We start from the raw sequence: 21,478 nt of genomic DNA, 5'->3' as shown, positions 1-21,478 counted from the left end.
TAAATCACTGTTTACTCTCTTCTACTAGACGAAACAGAAGGCAAGATACATAGATCAAGAATTTAACTAAATGATGCCTGGAGGTTGATGTTCCCTATTACTTCTATCTTTTGCTGCTATGTCTGTTTTGTGATTTGTATTTGGAAAACATCACCTGTATCTCCTACCTGGTCAGGTTATTTCTCATCTAGTTCACACTAGCAAATTCCTTAATGAAACTGAGGGCCTCTGATTTCACCTTGAATCAATTTTTCCTTCCATAGAAAGTAGATGTGACTTCCACATCTACTTATAAATTCTATTTTTTAATATATTTTATTTCTAGAAATTTTAGGATTCACAGCAAAACTGAACAGAGTTCCCATGTACCTGCCGAATCCACACACAGACACAACCTGCCCCTCTATCAGCATGTCCCACAATAATGGTACATTTGCTACAACTGATGAACACTGACACATCATTATCACCCAAAGTCCAGACTTTAGGTTACAGTTCACTTTTGGTGTTATATATTCCATGGGTTTGACAAATGTGTAATGATGTATCCACCATTACAGTATCATCATACAAAATAATTTCAATGCCTTAAAAATCTTCTCTATTCCACCTATTCATCCCTTCCTCCCCCCAACCCCAGCAACCACCGATTTTTTTTTTTTTTTTTTTTTTTTTTTTTTTTTTTTTTTTTACTATCTCCATAGCTTTGTCTGTTTCAGAAAGTTGTATTGCTGGAATTATATAGTATGTAGATTTTTCAGATTGGCTTCTTTCTTTTAGTAATATGCACTAAAGATTCCTCCAAGTTTTTTCAGAGCTTGATAGCTCATTCTTTTTCAGCACTTGATAATATTACACTATCTAGATGAACCACAGTTTATTTATCCATTCACCTACTAAAAGATCTTCAGTTGCTTCTAAGTTTTGGCAATTATGAATAAAGCTGCTGTAAATATTCATATACCAGTTTTGGAAATTATGAACAAAATCATTTGGGTAAATATCAAGGAATAGGACTGCTGGATAGTATGGTAAGAATATGTTCAGTTTTATAAGAAACTGTCAGAATGTCTTCCAAAGTGGCCCTACCATTTTCCATCCCCACCAATAACAAATCAGAGTTTCTGTCACGTTTGGTGTTCTGTTTTGGATTTTGGCCAAACAGTTGTGTAGTAGTGCATATTATTGTCTTAATTTGCAATTCCCTAATGACATGTAATGTCAAATACCTTTTCATATTTGCCTGCCATACATATGGCTTCTTTGATGAGGAATTTGTTCAGATCTTTTGCCCATTTTTAAGTTGGATTATTAGTTTTCTTATTGTTGAGTTTTAAGAGTTCTTTGTATATTTTGGAAGACCATCCTTTATCAAACAGCCTTGTAAATGTTTTCTCCCAGTCAAAGATCATTCATTATATTCACACGGGTCTATTTGTGGATGCTACATTCTGTTTTATTAATCCATTTGTCTATTTTTTACTTAAAACCTACTGCCCCAATTATTATAGCTTTATAGTAAGTGTTGAAGCTGGATGGTGTCAGTCCTCCAACTTTGCTCTTCTCCTTCAACACTATGTTGACTTCTTCTGGCTCTTTTGCCTCTCCATATAAAGTTTAAAATAAGTTTGCCGATATCTACAAAATAATTTGCTGGGATTTTGACTGGGATTGTGTTGAATCTATAGACCAAGTAGGAAAGAACTGACATATTGACAATATCAAGTCTTTCCACGAACACAGAGTATCTCTTCATTTATTTAGTTCTTGTTTGATCTCTTTCAACAGAGCTTTGCAAATTCTCCCCATATTGATATTGAACATATTTTGTTAGGTTTATACCTAAGTATCTCATTTTTTCATAAGCAAACATAAATGGTATTCTGTTATTTTCAAATTCCGTTTGTTCATTGCTGGTATATAGGAAAGTAATTAACTTTTGGTTACTACCTTGTACCCTACAAACTTGTTATAATCACCAGTTCTAGGAGACTTATGTGGATTCTTTCAGATTTTCTACATAGGCAATTATGTCAATTGTGAATAGTTTTATCTCTTCCTTGTCAATCACTATACCTTGTATTTTATTTTGTCCTATTGCATTAGCTAGGACTTTCAGCATGATATTGAAAAGGAATGGTGAGAGAAGACATCCTTGCCTTGTGCCTGATCTTAGGAAGACAGCCTTTAGTTTCTCTTCATTAATTATATTTTTACTTGTAGTTTTGTTGTAGATGTTCTTTATCAAGCGAGGAAGTTCTCTTCTATGCCTAGTTTCCTGAGAGTTTTTACCATAAGTGGGTGTTAGATTTTATCAGATGCTTTTTCTGCGTCTATTGATATGATCATGATTTTTCTTCCTTTAGCCTGTTGATATGACAGATTATGTTAATTGATTTTCAAATGTTGAATGAGCCTTGCATACCTCAAATAAATCCCACTTGGTCATGCCATATACTTTTTTTATAAATTGTAGTAACCAATCTAATAATATTTTGTTGAGAATTTTTGCCTCTGTTTATGAGATATTGGTCTGTAGTTTTCTTTTCTTGTAATGACTTTGTCTAAATTTGGTATTAGGGTAATGCTGGCTCATAGACTTAATTAGTAAATATTTACCTTCTTCTGCTTCTGTCTTCTGAAAAAGATTATAAATAATTGGCATAATCTTTCCCTTGAACAGTTGGTAGAATTCACCAGTGAACCCGTCTGAACCTGGTGTTTTCTGTTTTGAAAGGTTATTAATTACCGATTCAATTTCTTTAATAGATATGTCTTTTCTAATAACCAATGTTTTCTTATGTGAGTTTTAAACAGATTGTGTCTTTCAAGGAATTGTCCATTTGATCTAGGTTAACAATTTTGTAATTATACAGTTGTTCACAGTATTAGTTTATTATCCTCTGGGTATCCATGATATCTGTAGCAATGTTCCTTTTTCATCTCTGATATTAGTAATTTGTGTTTCTCTCTTTGTACTTAATTAGTCTGGTTAAAGGCTTATCAATTTCATTAGTCTATTTAAAGAACCAGCTTTTGCTTTTGTTGAGTTTCTCAACTGATTCCAGTTTCCAATTTCATTGATTTCTACTCTAAATTTTATTATTTCTTTTCTTCCGCTTACTTTGGACTTAATATGTTCTTCCTTTTCTACTTTCCTAATGCAGAAGGTTAGCAAACTGATTTTTATCTTTCTTCTTTTTCAACATATACATTCAAAGCTATAAATTTTCCTATAAGCACTGCTTTCACTACCTGCCACAAATTTATTGTGCTTTCATTTCCATTAGGTTCAAGTAAGGAGCAAAAACAAAACTTTCTTCCCTTCCTTCCCACTGAGCAGCTTGCCCAAGACCCTATTTCAATTCTGATAGCCCACTTATAGGCCAAGCACTGCACACTCCCTGAAGTCACAAAAGTGTGAGGGAACACCCCCACCCCCGCAAATGTCTAGATCTCTCTGGAGTTAATTCTCAGACTTATCCACACTAAGCCTCCAGCAATTCATCAACTACACTTCATATTTTCCAATACCAGTACTGGTTCCCCCAGAGGTGGGTTTTTGCTCCAAAAAGTTGTGATTTTCTGTATTTGTCTAACTCCAATTCTGCGGTCATTGGTTTACCCTGAGTTCTCAACTCCCGGACAGATCTAAGAAGAGTTTTTGATTTCTCAGTTTGTTCAGCTTTTTACTCGTTAGGATGGATGGACAACTTTCAATCCCCTTATATGTCAGACCAGAAACTAGCAAACTAGGAAGGTATCACAAAAATGCAAATGCCTCTTCCCAGAAAATAGACAATATAACTAGAGTAGGGAAAAGAACATTAACTCTTTGCTAAAAGTGTTCTTTCACTGCATCCCAGGCAAAAGTTCTATTATATACAAAGGCTTGGAATCAAGAAAGAGAACAGTCCTTTTAAGAAAATGCAAATGTTCCATAAGATTGGAATGAGACTTGTGTGGTAGAAGAAAGGAAAATAAGCATATAGAGATAACTAGGATTCAAAAGCTATTAAAGGTGAAGGAAAATGGCATGAATTGGTGTGTGTTTCAGAAAGATCACTAAGGGGTCAATTAGTCAGAAATGCCTTAGACTCAGGGGCCTGACAACAAAGACATCAGATGGGAGGCTTTTTCAGAAACCCTGTAAGAGGTGATGACACCACAAAATAAGGCAGCAGCAGTGGGGGGTGGGGGATGGAAAGAAACCAATTTGGGGGGATGGAGAGAGAGAGAGGGAGAAGGCACAAGATACAAGAGGTATTTAGGGTTTGGTGACATTTTGAGTGGAGGCATTGAGTGTCTGGGAGAAGTTGCAGTTTCCAGGTTTCTGGCTTGGGGCAAGAAGGTGGGGGTGCCTGGTGGCTCAGTAGGTCAAGCATCTGCCTGTGGCTCAGGTCATGATCCCAGGGTCCTGGGATTGACTCTGCATCAGGCTCCCTGCTCAGTGAGTAGTGCTTCTCCCTTTGCCCCTCCCCTCCACTGGTGCTCTCTCTTTCTCTCTCCCAAAAATAAATTAATAAAATCTTTAAAAGAGGAGAGGAGTGGGGGGGGGGGTGCCATACACAGACAGAAGGAAGATTAAGAAGAAAAGATGACAAAATGACTTTTGAAGAAGTCGACTTTGAGATAACTAGGAGATGTCCTAATGGAGACAGACAGATGTCTAGTAGTCAGTTGTAAGCCCAAGCCTGGAGTTCACCACAGCCATCCTTATTCATAACCTAGAAGCTGTCCTTTACATAAAAATAAGTTAAAAGCCATGTAAATGAGAGTGGAGTGAAGGGAAAGTCGTTTGACAGAAATTTTTTTTAGATCGCCAGCACTGAAGATACATACTGAGCAAAATGAGCCACGAAAAAGACCATGAAGCAGAGGAAGAGAGTGGTCTGGTAAAGCCATTCTTTAAAAAAATTCAGCATTCACAACAGAGTTTAAGAGAAACTGGCAAATACTCCACCTTCTTTCTCCACTCTGGCCACTCCTAAACCACACCACATCAAATACATCCACGCTCCGGAGGCTTTACACTCACTCGTGCCCCTCCTCACAAAGTTCTCTCCCCGCATCCTGCTAACCGCCAAAACTTCTATCCGCCCTTCAAGAACAGCTGGAATAGAGCCTGGGAAGTTTCCCGACTGGGTACGTCCTTTGTGTCCCCTTTACCATTGTCCTCACAGCTCAGTTTCCCCGCGCCATTGAAGAGTCCTTTGAAGGGCTAGATCTTACTCATGTTGTCAGGTCAAGACGCAGCGCACAAATAGTGTGTAGAAGGAGCACAAAATGGTGCAGTCCTGTTTCTCACGTGCTTCCAGTTAAATTCCTGGTTCCTCCTCACATTCCATCTCTCTCCTTCATAAGCCTTATCTACGTTGCCTGGGCTAAAAGTTACAGGGGGAAAACTCCTTCAGGCACAGATAGTCCACATCCAGCCTGACTGCCTCGCGAAACCCCTCCAACTTCAGAGCTGAAACCACGTGGGCGCGTCCTAGACCTTCCGCCGCGTCCAGCCCAGGCCCCGCCCAGCTCAGGGCCCGCCCCTCGCGACCAAAGAAGGCCTAGCAAGTCCGGCATTCACGCTCCGCCCCCGGTGCAGGCGGAGGCGGGAACACGCCAAGAGCACGCCCCCCCAGCCGCGCCCCCAGCGCCAGGCGCACGCCCCGCCCATTTGCCCAGTACTGTGGGTCCCACCCCGGATGTCCGCCCCTAGCTGACTGAGCCCGAGGCCATGGCGAGCCAGGTAGGCCCTCCTGTGTCGCGCGACCGACTCCAAGGAAGGAAGGGAAGGGATAGAGGGAAAGCGTAAGATGGAACCCGGCCGCTGACTGTGACGGGAGCGCGAGACCCGCAGACAGGCTTGAGCTGCCGGATCGGAAACGGTGCCTGGGGCGAGCTGCTCTGGGGGAAGGAAGGGAAAGAATCTTTGTTTGGCTCCTTACTTGAAAAGGTTTTGCTGCTTCTAGGGCCGCAGAGAGTGGGGGCAGGGGTGGTCGGTTTCCTGCTAGAAGTGGTTTAGGAGCACTTGTGCTTTGCAAATGCTAAAATAACTAACTTGCCTGGGGTCATAGTGGGCTGGTAGCAGAACCCGTGAGTCTAACCCTTACGATAGCTGTGTTTCATGATCGTAATTCATAATTGAACAGTGACGGTGACACCAAAGACTGCTAGAGCCCTTTCAGTAGTAACATTTTTGAGCATTTAAGGCACCAGAAGTTTATATCCTTTTAATCCTCCCGTGACACTTCTGCGGGGTATTGTCTCCATTTTACAGACCAAAAATTGAGGCTTAGAGGTTTGGCGTGCTTAGTGGTCACTTTAAGGTAGCCAAGATTCCGGTCCAGGTCTGTTCCTGTGCAAGGACTATTCTAGGTTCCTGAAATATGCATTAGACAATAAAGAAAGGCAGAAATAGACGAATACCATGAATAATTAAAAGTTATTTGGTGTTTTAATGTTTTGCAAACTTTAGAAATTTTCTAGAAAGATTTAGGACGTTAAATGTTGAAGTTGAGAAGAAACGGTAAACTGTAGACAATCTTTTAGACTTAACAGGTTGGCAAGTTGTTTATCCTTATTACCAAGTGCCTTTGTTCGAAGAAGGTGAGAAATTATAATCCTGTGATAGTTCAATTGTTGAAGTAGGGCAATTGTCTGTGGATTTGGGGTGGAGCCTTTCCTGCTTAGAATCGTCATTGAAAGGAAAAGGTTAATCTTTCAAACATTCCTGAAATGAGGGGAAGGGGCATAAAAACTTAGATTATAGGTGAATTATTTATTCGTGTTGCTTAAGTTCTCTAGGATCCATGACTATTCCAAATTTGACCTTTAGGACTTTGTTTTGAGCTTTAATGATCCATTGAGTTGGAAACCGATTCTAATACAATGTCTGAATTTTTTGACCATCAGATTTAATATCTACACTTTAATTTTAAAAGCAATAATTTCCAGCCTCACCAGTTTACACAAGCCATTCATCTCTCCATGTAGTTCAACTCTCCTTTTCCTCCAGTCTTTGTTCTACTGCTACTAAGAAGTATTGATTTATTATTGCAAAGCTACACAATGCCAAGGAAGTTTTAGGGACATCATTTTCAGTTACTTCTCACAATAGCTTTTTGTAATTGTAGGTGTTTTATCACTATTTGTAACTCTTTCTCATCCTTTGGTATCCTAGTTAAAAGTGAAGATTTTTCAAACCCACCAACCAAAGTTAACTCTTTCTCCGCTTTGTGCACACTGTAGCACTTTATGCCTCTCCCTTTAACTTACACTTGTTGGAATTGTTGACTGTCAAGTCTGTCTCCTATAAACCCAGCAGTTTGCAACCTTTATTCTGTCAACAGATTTCATAAGCATTATGTGAACTAATCAAAACTTTCCTGCGGGGTTGGGGAGGTGGCAAAATAGGTGAGGAAGATTAAGTTCAAACTTCCACTTATAAAATAAAGAAGTCATGGAAATGTGAAGTACACCGTTAAGAATAAAGTCAAGAAAATATTGCAATAACTTTGTATGGTGACAGATGATAACTAGACCTACTGTGGTGATCGTTTCCTTATGTATATAAACATCAAATCACTATGTTGTACACCTGAAACTAATATAATATTCAATGTTTACCATACTTCAATTAAAAAAAAATGTTTAAACTCTCCTCATTACACCTGATTCTCTGGTAAAGGAGGAGTGTACTGACTAGAATTTCTAAGGCAATGCTATGCTATAGAAATATAATACAAGTCCCATATGTAATTTTTATTTTTCTAGTTGCCACATTAAAATTGGATAAAAATGTAATCCATTATACAGTAATCCACACCACCCCCTGCCCTGCCTTATCCACTGTTTCAGTTACCCAAAGTCACCTACAGTCCAGAAATCGGTGATCTTCTTTCTGACCTATTGTCAGAAGGTCACTAGTAGCCTAACTCTACATCACAGTGCCTACATCACTCCATGTCACCTCATGTAGACATTTTATTGTCTCACATCATCACAAGAAGGGTGACTACATAACAGTACAATAATATTTTGAGAGACCATATTCACATAACTTATTATAATTGTTCTACTTTATTATCATTGTTAATCTCTTACTGTGCCTAATTAATAAATTAAACTATCACAGGTACATTTGTATAGGAAAAACATAATAATTTCAGATATCCACTGAGAGTCTGAGAATGTATCCTCCACAGATAAGGAAGAACTACTGTATTCAAGTTACTATCATGATATATAATTAATATTTTTTAAATATTAAAATACTTCTACTTTATTTGTACTAAGTCTTCATAATCTGGGTAACTTTTACACTTACAGTTTGTATCAGTTCAGACTGGCCATTTTCCAGCTCCTCGGTAACACACATGGCAAGTGGCTACTGTATTTGTATAGAACAGCTAAAAGGAGTAGATGTAGTATTTTAAAGTTCCTGCCTTCTGTTACTCCTTATGCTTCTTCCCACTTTGCAGTTTTGCACTAAACCAGTGTCAGCTTAAACCAGCCTTAGAGGAATCCTCTAGGGTATATGTTAAGCATTCAAGATTCCTTGGATCCTATGCCAGACCTACTAAATCAGATTGTCTTGGAATGTGTATGCTTTTTTTTTTTTTTTTAAGATTTTATTTATTTATTAGAGAGCAGAGTGAGGGAGAGAGCACAAGTGGCGGTGAGGGGCAAAAGGAGAAGGGCAAGCAGATTCCCTGCTGAGCCAGGAGTCGGACATGGACCTCAGTCCCAGGACCCTGAGATCTTGACCTGCGCCGAAGGCAAACACTTAACCCACTGAACCACCCAGGTGCCCCTGGAATCTGTATTCTTGATGTGCTCCTGCTTATGCATTGTAGAAAGCCATTAATTATTTGGTTCACAAAACTTCTTAACCAAAAGAGGCTTTTATATCTGACCATGTGGTCATCTCAATTAAATTTTTTCCATGAACATTATTTATATGAAATCTAAAAACATGCAGAATAGTTCTCCCTATCACTTCGCGGTGTAGAGTTTTCGTGTGTGATATGCTTTCTAAGATGAGCATTCCTCAGGACCTAAATTAACTAATAAGTAGTTCATTATTAGTGCAGGAGGATAAACAATGTGCTCTCTTTTTTTCCCCATTTCAGGTGATCAAGTGCAAGGCTGCAGTTGCCTGGGAGGCAGGAAAGCCTCTCTCCATAGAGGAGGTAGAGGTGGCACCCCCAAAGGCTCATGAAGTTCGAATTAAGGTAATGATACATCTAAGGCCCTGGAAGAGAAGACTTAAAATTAGGTCTCTGGGTAGGTGAATCCTCTGAGGATAAATCCCAAAGGCCAGTGTCAAGGAAAAGGTATCGAAAGTCATCCAACCTTAGAATCACAACATCTTCCTCTTATTTTACCCCGTTCGCTTTTGCAACGCTGCTCCATCTTTTCTGCTTTGATGCTGAGCTGAACTCAGCAACCTTCCCCACGGATCAATGGATTATTGCAACTTGCCTTCTGTAGCCCGTGTTTAAGATGAATTTGTAAGATGCTCCCTTTTCTCCTGATCCCATGACTTAAAATGTATGAAGACCTTTAGAAACAGAAGTAGAAATGGTCTTCAGTTGTTAGACAAGGTTTTGAATAAGATTTGGAAAGAGGCTCCTGATTAACCGGAGCAACAGCCAGGCGAAGTCCGCTTGCTTAGAGAGCTTTAACATGTACTGGCCCCGGCAGGCAAGGCCGCGGCTCAGGGGATCAGTCTCGTCCTACTCGGCCTCTACTGTGGCAGAGAAAGGAAGATCCCCGTGGAGAAAAGGCTGTTGCACAAGGCAGTCACCTGGATATTTTTAGCATTCTACTCTGTTGTTTTGATGCAAAATTAATACTTTAAAGTAGTGACCACTGAGTAAAACTAACATTCTAGAAAAGTAAGCTTTTTTTTTCTTTTTTGCTCTGAATTAGAGTATACCTTCCCCATCTCACCTCCAAACGCTCATGCTCCCAGGGATCAAATACCAAGTGGAGGAGCCCAGGGCCAAGTAACTTTTCAAGATCCTATTCAACTCGGACCCAGGAATCTGAAATCTACAGGGCTTAGATGTTTTTCCTTAAGTTCAGAAATTAACCTGATTGTGATTTTGCTACTGAAAAAGAAAATGTGTCCTGGGATGTACTAAGATGAGATGTAGAGCAATAGGAAGCTACTGACAAATAGCAGGTATATAGGTGAGAAACAGAGAAGCATAAATACAAACATTCCACACTTTTTTTTTTTTAAAGATTTTATTTACTTGAGAGAGAGTGTGTGTGTGTGCACAAGCAGAAGGAGTGGCAGAGGGAGAGAGAGAAGCAGACTCCCCGCTGAGCAGGGAGACCAATATGGGGCTGGATGGAGTGTGGCTCAGGATTTGATCCCAAGACCCTGGAATCATGACCTGAGCCGAAGGCAAACACTCTACCAGCTGAAGCACCTAGGCACTCCTCCCAGATTTCTTTCTTGTGCTTTTAGTGCTTAGAAAGATAAGCTAGTTTTTAAAAACCAGAGAGATAGGAATGAAGGATTATTTAAGTAGAAATTGTATGTGGTTGCTAAAAAGGGAGTCAGTTACACTAAAAGCTCTGAATTTGGGCTCAGAATAAGTAGCCTGTCATATTTCAGAAGTAGGACATACCTCTTTAGAAATCACAATTGTCAGGAGTCAGGAGGATCCCAGCAGTGAAGTGGGCTCCACCTGCTTTGTACACAGGTCATGTTCCTCTCCATATCTGGAGGCACAGGGCCCATAAAGTCACCATGTTTACCTGCTCTTGCTAGCCTGCACTGGAAAGGAGACAGAAAAACCATTTCCTTCGCATATAAACACACCATTACTTTTATGGATCACTAAAAAATGCTGTCAGTTCTAATTGTTAAGAGGCCATAGATTATAAGCACATGCTGATTTTCAAAGAGGTTAAAATATCAAAGAAATGTGTCTTAGAATCAGTGAAATACGGTATTAAAAATGCCTTGCCTTTGACCTGTATCTCACTCTGAATTGCATGCACACACACATAAATGCTCTTTAATATCCTGTTAGATTATTGCCACTGCAGTTTGCCACACCGATGCCTATACCCTGAGTGGGGCTGATCCTGAAGGGAGTTTTCCAGTGATCCTGGGACATGAAGGTGCTGGAATTGTGGAAAGTGTTGGTGAAGGAGTTACTAAGCTGAAGGCAGGTAAGGAGGATATTTGAACCACTTGATTTCGTAATTTCAACTAATTTCTGCAAGGAAATTATATTTCCAATAAGCTATACATTGTTTCTTCATGAACAGATTATCACATGAGTCATTTGTCAAGAACGATTTTATTCCTTATCTGGGAAGTACAAATACTAGAGATTTTTTTCTTTTGGATTTTGCAGACTACTGTTCTTCTGAAACTGTTTATTCCCAAAGCCAGTTTTGACCAATTATACAAGAATTTTTGAAGATTCAGCAGTGAATCGGTATTTCAAAGCCCATGACCTTGTTTTCCGTTTACAATTTTAAGAGCTTCATTTCAATCAAAATTTTGAAAACTTGTACTTCTTGTATAGTCAGTGGTGTCTGAATGATGTTATGTAGGTTATGTTCTAAGTGGAAGTTGTTAATTTGGAAAGCCATGCGAGTTGACAGGAGTGGGAATTTACAGGGGCTGATGTATCCATTTAGAAACAGAGCTTCCCTATTCAGGAGAGTGTCTTTGCATTTGTTTCCCAGGTGATACTGTCATCCCACTTTACATCCCACAGTGTGGAGAATGCAAATTTTGTCTAAACCCTAAAACAAACCTTTGCCAGAAGATAAGGTTAGTATCTGTGATTTTTTTCTTAAAATAATAAGTAATTGTGTGGCAATGTATACAGAATATTCTACCTGCATTATTTCATTTCAGCCCTGTGGCAACCTTATCACTCATATCCCCATTTTCATGGATGAGAAAATTAAGACTCAGAAATTAAGTGGTTTACCCAATATCATAACTATTAGATAAAACAGAATTTTCTGAACCCATTCTCCTTCCATAACACTAGGCTAAATTTGCCAAAATATACATTAAGGAGGGACATGCTTTTGAAATTAAATGAAACCATTTAAAGAGCCATTTTATTGTCCATGAGATCCAAGTAATAAAACTCATAGGTTACTAGGAAGACTACGAGAGATAACATAACCCCTTACTACACAGAAAAAGGTGCTTACTTTATTGTAGTAAGGTAGCAGCACTTAACTCTCTTTTGAGGCAACTTAAGATCTCCATGTATTCACCTTTTTTTCTTCTTCTTCTTGAGGTAGAACATATAAAATACTTAGTCTATACATCTTAAGTGTACAGCTCCATGAATTGTTATGTATATACACACCTATATCCACCTAGATCAAGATCGAGAACCCTTCCAGCACCCTGTGGAGTCATTCGTATCCCTTCCACGTCAGTACCTGCCTCCCTCAAAGGGAACCACTGTTCTCATTTCATTTGCTACAGGACTTCATATAAATAGAATCCCATACTGTGTGCTCTTTTTCCGGTTTCTTTCATTCAGAATGTCAATGAGATGTATCCAGGTTGCTCTGCCATATTTCATTCATTTATCTCTAGCCATTCCCCTGTTGATGGACATTGAAGTTGCTCCTTCAGTGTTTGGGGCTCTCGTGGCTCATGCTGCTGTAAACTTTCTTGTGCATATCTTTTAGTGAATATATGCACTACTTTCTCTTGGGTATTTTCCTAAGATTAGAATTGCTGAGTATAATACCGTGATTTCATTTAGATGACCAGATTTATATTTCTCTTACGTATTTGGTGTTCTGCCATGGTTTCTGGCTCATAGCTACTAAAACCCTTGGAATTTCCTGTGATGTGGGCCATGAAGGTGTCTTTATCGTATTAGTAAAAGTGACCTTTGGAAAACCGTTAGGAAACCTACAAACGGCCTGGCCTTTGGTAGAGGAAAAGGGGCTACTGAGGTTGAATCAGCCAATGGCCAGTGTCAACCATGACTATAATTAAGCTTCCATAAACCCCAAAAGGTTGGTTCAGAGAGCTTTGGGGCTAGTGAACACATGGAGACTGGGGAGAGTGACATACCTGGAAAGCATGTGGGAGCTCCTCAGTTTTTTCCCATACCTTCTATGCATCTCTTCATCTGGCTGTTGATTCGTATTCTTTATCATATCCTTTAATAACAGAAGTGTTTCCATGAGTTCTGTGAGCTGCTCTGGAGAATTAAAAGAACCTAAGGAGGAAGTCTTTGGAACCTCCAGTCTGTAGCCTATGAGTCAGAAGCATAGGTTCCATGGGGCACCTGGGTGGCTCAGTCACTTGAGCTTCCTACACTTGGTTTTAGCTCAGGTCGTGATCTCAGGGTTGTGGGGTCGAGTCCCGTGTCAGGATCTGCACTTGGCACCAAGTCTGAGATTCTCTGCCTCTCCCTCTGCCCCTCCCCCGAGGCATGTGCACGCATGCACCTGCACATACTCTCTTTTCTCTCTCAAATAAAATCTTTCCAAAAAAACAAAAAAAGTCCCTTGTAACAGCCTGGAGCTTGCAACTGGCTTTTGAAGCAGAGGGTAGGGGCAGTCTTACAGGACTGAGTCCTTAATCTGTGGAACCTGATGGCTCTCCAGGTAGCTGGTGTCAGAATTGAGTTGAATTCTTGGACCCTGCTGTGTCCAAGAATTTGTTCAGTGTTGTGTGTGAGGGAACACACCCCACACACACATTGGAATTGTGTCCATGACCTAGAAGATTGAGTCATATATGGTAAATCCATGTGTTCTCATATTTGTTTTCTAGTGCCATTGATAAAATTAGCTTATATTTTTGGGAAACGAAATTCCATTTACTTTATAACATAAGTCCAATTAGTTTTGGCAAAGCTAAAACCGAAACAGATCTTGTTTTGAAAGATAATTTCAAACACTGTCTAAAAGCTTGGGACCTATCAAGTAAAATAGTGATAATGGACTTTTTGTGGCTGTCTGTAACCTTTCAGAGGGACAAGTCCTTTCAAAGCATAAAATGTATCCCATGTCACCTTTTGTTAAAGAAACTCCTCTGGGACAGAAGTGATTTCTTACATTAAGGAAGGCTAAACAAACTTAAGTTGTTCTCTTAAAGGTAGAAGTTATTTGTGGTAGAGCTCTGTCACATAGTTTTTTGTTTCTGGCCTTATTTTTCTCTCCAAGGGAATGTATTTGCTCTTATGTCTAGAGGCAATCCATTTTCTCTTCATCTGTGTGTTTATTCTGTGTATTCCAAAAGATTAGCTTAAGAATGTACATCAAATTATAGTACATTGTTTTTACTAAAAACAACAAATATTTATTAAATAACTTATTAAATTAACTTATTAAATATTTATTAGTATTGTCCCTGTGCCAAGCACAATACTAAATGCTTTACAAATGCTCATTTGATTTTTATAACAATCTGTAAGGAAAATATGATTGTTTCTCTCCATTTTCTAATGAGGAAACTAAGGCACAAAGGCTAATTAACTGGCCCAAGATCACACAGGATTTGAACCCAAGTGTGTTTGACTTTAGGGCCTGTACTCCTAAGCAGGGCATTATTACATTACCTATCTATTTAGAATGTCAAAAATAACTTTTGATACCGTTTATCATACTGGTGTCCTTTGTGAGGTTTTTTTTTTTTTAATCCTTCATTAGTGTTACCAACTACAAAGGCAAAACAAAACAAAACAAAACCAAAAAAAAAAAAACAGAAAGAAAAGATAACTTGAATCCTTGAGGACCGTTTTGAAAAAACAAGCCTCCTGAAAGATCTAAATTAGCCAGTGTGGCTATCTATTTTCATCACCTGATCTGCATAATTGCTCATAATCTCTCCTTGTGTAGATTCTGGCTTTGGCTCTGTGCTTTCAGAAGTTATATTTGCTCACAGCTTTATGATGGAATTTTAAAATTATTTAATCTGCCGTAAGCTGTATCTGTTAAATTTACTTCAATACCAACAGTAAGATCCAGAAGGATATTGAATGTTGGCAAATGTCTTTCTTAAGTTTCCTTAATAAGTTATTGCTGAAAGGTGCTAAATTATTAATACAATAGAAATTAGACTTTAGGGATCACCTGGGTGACACAGTTGGTTAAGTGTCTGATTTTTGTTTTCAGCTCAGGTAATGATTTCAGGGTCGTGCAATGAGCCCCACATCATGCTCCCGTGCTAAGCACAGAGTATGCTTGAGTTCTCCCTTTCTCTCTGCCCCTTCTGCTTACGTGTGCATGTGCTCTCTCTGGCATGTTTGTGCTGTCTTCTCTTTCTCTCTGAAATATTTTTTTTTTTTTAAATTGGACTTTGGGTCATAGCACACATTTCTGTCATATTTAAAATCGATTTTCCTGTGCATTTTGGGAAACCTGATTTTACCCTGCCTTTTTCCTTTTTTATTTTCTTTAGAGTTACTCAGGGGAAAGGATTAATGCCAGATGGTACTAGCAGATTTACTTGTAAAGGAAAGACAATTTTACATTACATGGGAACCAGCACATTTTCTGAGTATACAGTTGTGGCTGATATCTCTGTTGCTAAAATTGATCCTTTAGCACCTTTGGATAAAGTCTGCCTTCTGGGCTGTGGCATTTCAACTGGTTATGGTGCTGCTGTGAACACTGCCAAGGTAAGACATTGGCCTTCAAATTTGATAAAACAGAGCTTTGCTAGAATAGTGAACTTGACCTGGTATGTAAGAAACCTAGTGATTTCCTTGACACTTGTGCAAGGAGTACCTAATAGACGGTCTTTACTGTTAGGTGGAGCCTGGCTCTACTTGTGCCATCTTTGGCCTAGGAGGAGTTGGATTGGCGGCCATCATGGGCTGTGAGGTGGCTGGTGCATCCCGGATCATTGGTGTGGACATCAATAAAGATAAATTTGCAAGGGCCAAGGAATTTGGAGCTTCTGAATGCATTAACCCCCAGGACTTCAGTAAACCCATCCAGGAAGTGCTCATTGAAATGACTGATGGGGGTGTGGACTATTCCTTCGAGTGCATTGGTAATGTAAAAGTCATGGTAGGTATGTTTCACTTCATTCCTTTTTTTCTCTAGCTTTATTATAAGAATAGAGCATAAAATACACAAAATATTGGCTGATTGACTGTTTATATTATTATAAATTATTATTTTATATTTTATGAATATTATGAATTATTAGAATAAGTAAGGCTTCCAGTCAACAGTAGGCTATTAGTTAAATTTTGGGGGAGTTATGTGTGCATTTTCGACTGCACGGGGGGTGGGTGCCCCAGTCCCTGTGTGTTGTTCAGGGGTTAGCTGTACATCCACTTTACTAACCTCAAGCAACAGCTTCTCTAAGCTCAGTTTCCTCTTGTGTAAAATGCAGACAGTAATGACACCTCCTTCACACAAAGTTGATACTCAGCAGGAGTATCACTATTCTCCACCAGCTTCCTTTATTAAAATCTTTAGAATTTTGAACTAGGATTTATTTTAAAAACTAGACAGCAGGGGGCGCCTGGGTGGCTCGGTCTGTTGAGCATCTGCCTTTGGCTCAGGTCGTGATCCCACAGTCCTGGGAACGAGCCCCATGTCAGGCTCCCTGCTCAACGGAGAGCCTGCTCCTCCCTCTGCCTGCCGCTCCCCCTGTTTGTGTGTGCTTGCTTGCTCACTCTCTGTCAAATAAATCAAATCTTTAAAAAAAAAAAAAAAACTAGACAGCAAATAAAAGCTTTAAATTCTTTCATTTTGTGTTAATATTTAGCCAGGTTAATAATTTTTTAAAAAATACTGTTGAATGAAATTATATTTACTAAATATTCAGTATGATCATTTTGTTGTGATTTTCTTAAAAAGCTCTGAGCTACCACTCTCTCCCCCCAAAGCTATTTTGCTGATATTCTCAGCCAGATGCGCTGACCTCTGTGATTTGGTCCTATCTCTGCCTGCAGAGAGCAGCGCTGGAGGCCTGCCACAAAGGCTGGGGTGTCAGCGTCGTAGTTGGAGTAGCTGCATCTGGTGAAGAAATCTCCACTCGCCCATTTCAGCTGGTAACAGGCCGCACGTGGAAAGGCACTGCTTTTGGAGGTAATTCAGTGGATGAGCACATTTTCTCTATTGTGTTTTCCATTGGCAGAATTTTAATCCCAAGCTGATTTTTATTTGTTTTGTTTTAACAAGAATTTTCATAGACTACCTTCTCATCACAACTTGTTGCATAGTTGCTGTACTGGGAGGGTTTCACGTTCATTCAGTACTTACCCCGGGGCCGGGGAGATGCTCACCTTCCTGTGAAGCACAACATCACATTCTGCACACACAGTCAGTATCCTGTTGATGAGGAAATAGTTGGGGGTCAGGCAGGAGTGAGGAGTTGGTTCCAGGATACACAAACAACAGTGTCAGCCACACTGTTATGCTCTAGACTTAATTGTTGGCATTTCTCCTCCTCTTTCCCGAGTGCAGCTGTCGCTGGATGTGATCATACCTCTGTCTACATAGTACTGACTTCAGCAGTAACCAATACAAAGCCTTAACGTGAAAATACTGGGGTTTTTTAAAATTTATTTATTTGACAGAGAGAGACAGTGAGATGGGGAACACAAGCAGGGGAAGTGGGAGAGGGAGAAGCAGGCTTCCTGCCGAGCAGGGAGCCCAATGCAGGGCTCGATCCCAGGACCCTGGGATCTTGACCTGAGATGAAGGCAAACGCTCAATGACTGAGCCACCTAGGCACCCCTGAAAATACTATTTTAGACCAAACTTTATAATAAAATTGAAAAGTTGCCAGACTGATCATTTTTCCCTTTTGTGATCCTAAAAAGTTCATGGTTGGTTGCAGTTGCCTAACTACTGGTAGAATGCTGAAAAATCATTTCCATCTTTTTCGTGGTTGCTCAACTAAGAAGCACAAATCATGCTTTTATATCCCAACAATTATGAATGAATGAAATCTTAAGTTTTTATAGGTTTTTATTTTTTTTTTAATTTTTTTATTTTTTTTCAGCATAACAGTATTCATTATTTTTGCACCACACCCAGTGCTCCATGCAATCCGTGCCCTCTACAATACCCACCACCTGGTGCCCCCAACCTCCCACCCTAGTTTTTATAGGTTTTTAAATACACACACACACACACACACACACACACACACACACACATATTCTTACCATTCTTTTAGGGGGAAAAATAACATAGCATGAGTTTTTAATCTGTATTTAACAAAGTGTCTCTTAAGATCCCCATTGTCCGTATTATGTCCACTTGTTTGAAGCCCAGAGGAAAAGATCAGGAAAGTATGAGGAGTTTGGCCAAAGTTTTCTATCTCTGTACTGTAGAATTCACTATAAAAAGAAGTCAAGGGGCTCCTGGGTGGTACAGTGGGTTAAGTGTCTGACTCGGTTTCAGCTCAGGTCATGATCTCAGGATTGTGAGATTAAGCCCCACGTTGGGCTCAGCTCAGTTCTGCTTGCAGATTATCTTTCTCCCTCTGCCCGTCTCCTGACTCAGGTGAGCTCCCTCTCTTTCTCTGTCTTGCTCTCTCTCAAAAAAATAATAAAATCTTAAAATAAATAAAGGATTTCTATTAAGAAAAATATATAAAGCTGACTAAACTTGCCTTTCCAACTAGATATATGCCTCACTTGAGTATCTTAGAACAGACTTTTAAGGTCACACGTCCTCCCAGGTTCTTATCTGCATTTGAAAGGACATTCTAAGCCTGGGAGACTGAGCCTGGGGTTTGATCCTAACCCCTCACTGAAGCCTCATCCTCCCAGCACATGCTGGTTGAGAAATAAACTGGAGGACTGGGGCCCAGTGGGTGTTGTGAAAATATGACCCACAGATGAAAATAGAAGTTTTGGTCTAGAGAACAGTGGTGGCTGTACTTGTCTCGGTTACCAGGAGATTTAAAGGTGAAAGAAGGGGGTGCCTGGCTGGCTCAGTGGGAAGAACATGTGACTCTTGATCTTGGGGTCATGAGTTCAAGCCCCATGTTGGGCATGGAGCCTACAATCAATAAATATTATACACACACACACACACACACACACACTTTTTTGTTCTTAAAGGACAAAGAAAAAGCCCCATAATTCTTAGGAGAAGAGTAATTGGTAGAAGATATAAAGAGGGAGATTTGGAAAAGGCTCAAAAGTGGATTGAAACAAGCTACAAAGTGTCCTAGTTTAAAAGGTGGAGAGTGGAGAGGCTTCTTTGTCGTCTTATTGCATCTTTCAGTATAAGTGAAAGACTGAAGCCCCTGATTTTGTTTAAAATCTTAAATAGCTAAAAATTTCCCACTTTTGTTTTCAGTTTCACAGTTTTCTAGGGTGAGATGCTATCCCTAATTCATTGCTAAATTTAAAACCAAAGGAATAAAGTTATGTATCACATCAGTTTTATTCTTCCTTGAATTTCACAATTATAGAAATCTTTCTTTTGTGGACCTAAGTAAATTTGTTGTGAAATATCCAGAGTTCTGGCCAAGGCAGTTTAAAATTTTGTCTCAATTTGCTAAAAACTTAATGAGATTTTAGTAAGTCTTAATACAGAAAAAGGAAAATACTCAGAAGGCATTTACTATTTTCTTAACTAAAGACAAACATTAAATTCTTCCTCCTCTCTGCTGATTTTGAAGGTCTTCATTCCCTTTTAATTCACGATAAAATTTATTCTCTTAAATGTCTGTCACCCACTAAGTAATAAGCATACTCTAAAGATTTGTTGGGAGAATTAATAGAAGTATGATTTCTTTTAGGATGGAAGAGTGTGGAAAGTGTCCCAAAGTTGGTGTCTGAATATATGTCCAAAAAGATAAAAGTTGATGAATTTGTGACTCATAATCTGTCTTTTGACCAAATTAATGAAGCCTTTGAACTGATGCATGCAGGAAAGAGGTAAGCTTCCATATTATAAAATGTAGTAATGATTTAGGGTTTATGGAGGGAGGGTTAAAAAAAAATAGTTTTAGTGGTCTTCAAAGATAGCATTTAAAACCTATTTATTGTTTCCTTCTCTTACAGCATTCGAACTGTTGTAAAGCTTTAAATTCAACAGAGAAAGCTTTAAATTCAGCAGTTCATCCTTGTACTTAAGTCTTGTGGTCCAGCTGGAACAGCCAGACAAGCAGGGAGAAGATCTTCCAAGTTCACAGCCTCTTAGACATTCTAGACCTTCTAGGCCTTCTCTACTGTTACTTCTAGAGCAACCTACTTTAGGCAGTATTTTTTGTATAATTCATAAATCTCTAATCAAGGACAAGACTAATAGAGTCATAAATCTGATTTCTCAACTCTCCTTCACATGAATAATTGCCAGCTCATTAAGGAATATCCCAACATAATAAAAATAAGTTCTGCATATGTGTAGATGTTTTTATCTCTCTTTTATGCTGAATTCATTCTCAGGGTTCCTGTCCCCATTATCTTCATTCTTTAAAGGAAAGCTAGAGGAAACAGGGCAGTGGTGAGTATCTGAACCTTGCCTTCTTCCATCCTCAGTAATGTTTGCTTAACTTTTAAGTCTCTGGCCCATTTACTAAAGAACAGATTTCCCTCACCATCAGGGGCAAAGTTAATCAGAACCCAGGTCAGCCTCTGTGAGAGTACATTTTTGAGAACAGATACCATGCCTTGTTCAGACTTACTCTCCCAATTCCTAGTATGGCATCTCGCCCACAGTGGGCACTAAACTTCATTAAACTACCTTCTGGGCAGAAGGTGTGCGTGTGTTGGTGGCAGCTCTGTGAACTTTCAAGCATATTAAAAATATATACTGAATTTCAAAGTTTCCAGATACGTTTTCACATTTTTCCAATTCTAGATCACATTGCCTTTCCTCCCCAGAAGTTTCTTGTGAAATACCTGCCCACATCCTTTCCTCACCACCCAGAATTTGGTGTTTTTCACTCTTCGTGCATGTTGTTATACTTTATACATATCCATTAACCTTCTAGTCTTTGGTATGGAAAACCTGATACTGTCTCATTCTGCAGCTTTCATTTTTTACTCATTATTGTGTGATGAATCATGTCATGCTGTTTTTAATACTGTGCTATAGTATTCAGTTATATGAAATAACATAATTTACTTGCTGTCCAAATGATGGCATAAAGCAACTTCCAGAGCTGTTTCTGTTTTGCTAACACTGGTGACAACCACTGTACATCTTGCTGATTGTGTTAGTTACTTAGGCCATATAGCTGACCCTTGAACAACATGGGTTTGAACTGCACAGATCACTTACACGTGGATTTTTTACATTACGGTACTGTTAATGTATTTTCTCTTTAACATTTTTCTCTAGCTTATTTTGTTGTAAGAATACCATTTATAAGACATATATAAGAAATATGTTAATCAGCTGTTTCTTAAGGCTTCCAGTTGAAAGTGAGCTGTTAGTCGAGTTTTGGGGGAGTCAGAAGTAATATGTGGATTTTCAAATGCGTGGAGGGTCCAGCAGCCCTAACCCCTGTGTTGTTCAAGAGTCCGCTATA

At 39.3% G+C, this 21,478-nt stretch overlaps 1 protein-coding gene across 1 annotated transcript; it reads left to right on the top strand.

The window, feature by feature from the left end:
• The first annotated feature begins 5,600 nt into the window (after positions 1–5,600).
• LOC125093200 (alcohol dehydrogenase class-3) lies at positions 5,601–20,345 on the top strand. The gene is made up of 9 exons (XM_047718044.1): positions 5,601–5,743; positions 9,129–9,230; positions 11,049–11,190; positions 11,716–11,803; positions 15,422–15,641; positions 15,775–16,035; positions 16,932–17,067; positions 19,742–19,880; positions 20,007–20,345. Exons 1-9 carry the CDS (start codon positions 5,732–5,734, stop codon positions 20,029–20,031), a joined length of 1,125 nt encoding a protein of 374 aa, XP_047574000.1. The 5' UTR covers positions 5,601–5,731; the 3' UTR covers positions 20,032–20,345.
• Positions 20,346–21,478: the final 1,133 nt, after the last annotated feature.

This window comes from Lutra lutra, chromosome 2 (genome assembly GCF_902655055.1).
Source record: "Lutra lutra chromosome 2, mLutLut1.2, whole genome shotgun sequence".
Lineage (NCBI taxonomy): Eukaryota > Metazoa > Chordata > Mammalia > Carnivora > Mustelidae > Lutra > Lutra lutra.
This window is presented reverse-complemented; position numbering and strand designations above follow the sequence as displayed.

What these genes read in the sequence shown, in the direction of transcription:
- LOC125093200 (XM_047718044.1), top strand. An exon ending in CTCATGAAGTTCGAATTAAG is followed by an intron (nt 9,231 to 11,048) that starts GTAATGATACAT and finishes ATATCCTGTTAG; the next exon opens with ATTATTGCCACTGCAGTTTG. An exon ending in AACCTTTGCCAGAAGATAAG is followed by an intron (nt 11,804 to 15,421) that starts GTTAGTATCTGT and finishes TATTTTCTTTAG; the next exon opens with AGTTACTCAGGGGAAAGGAT.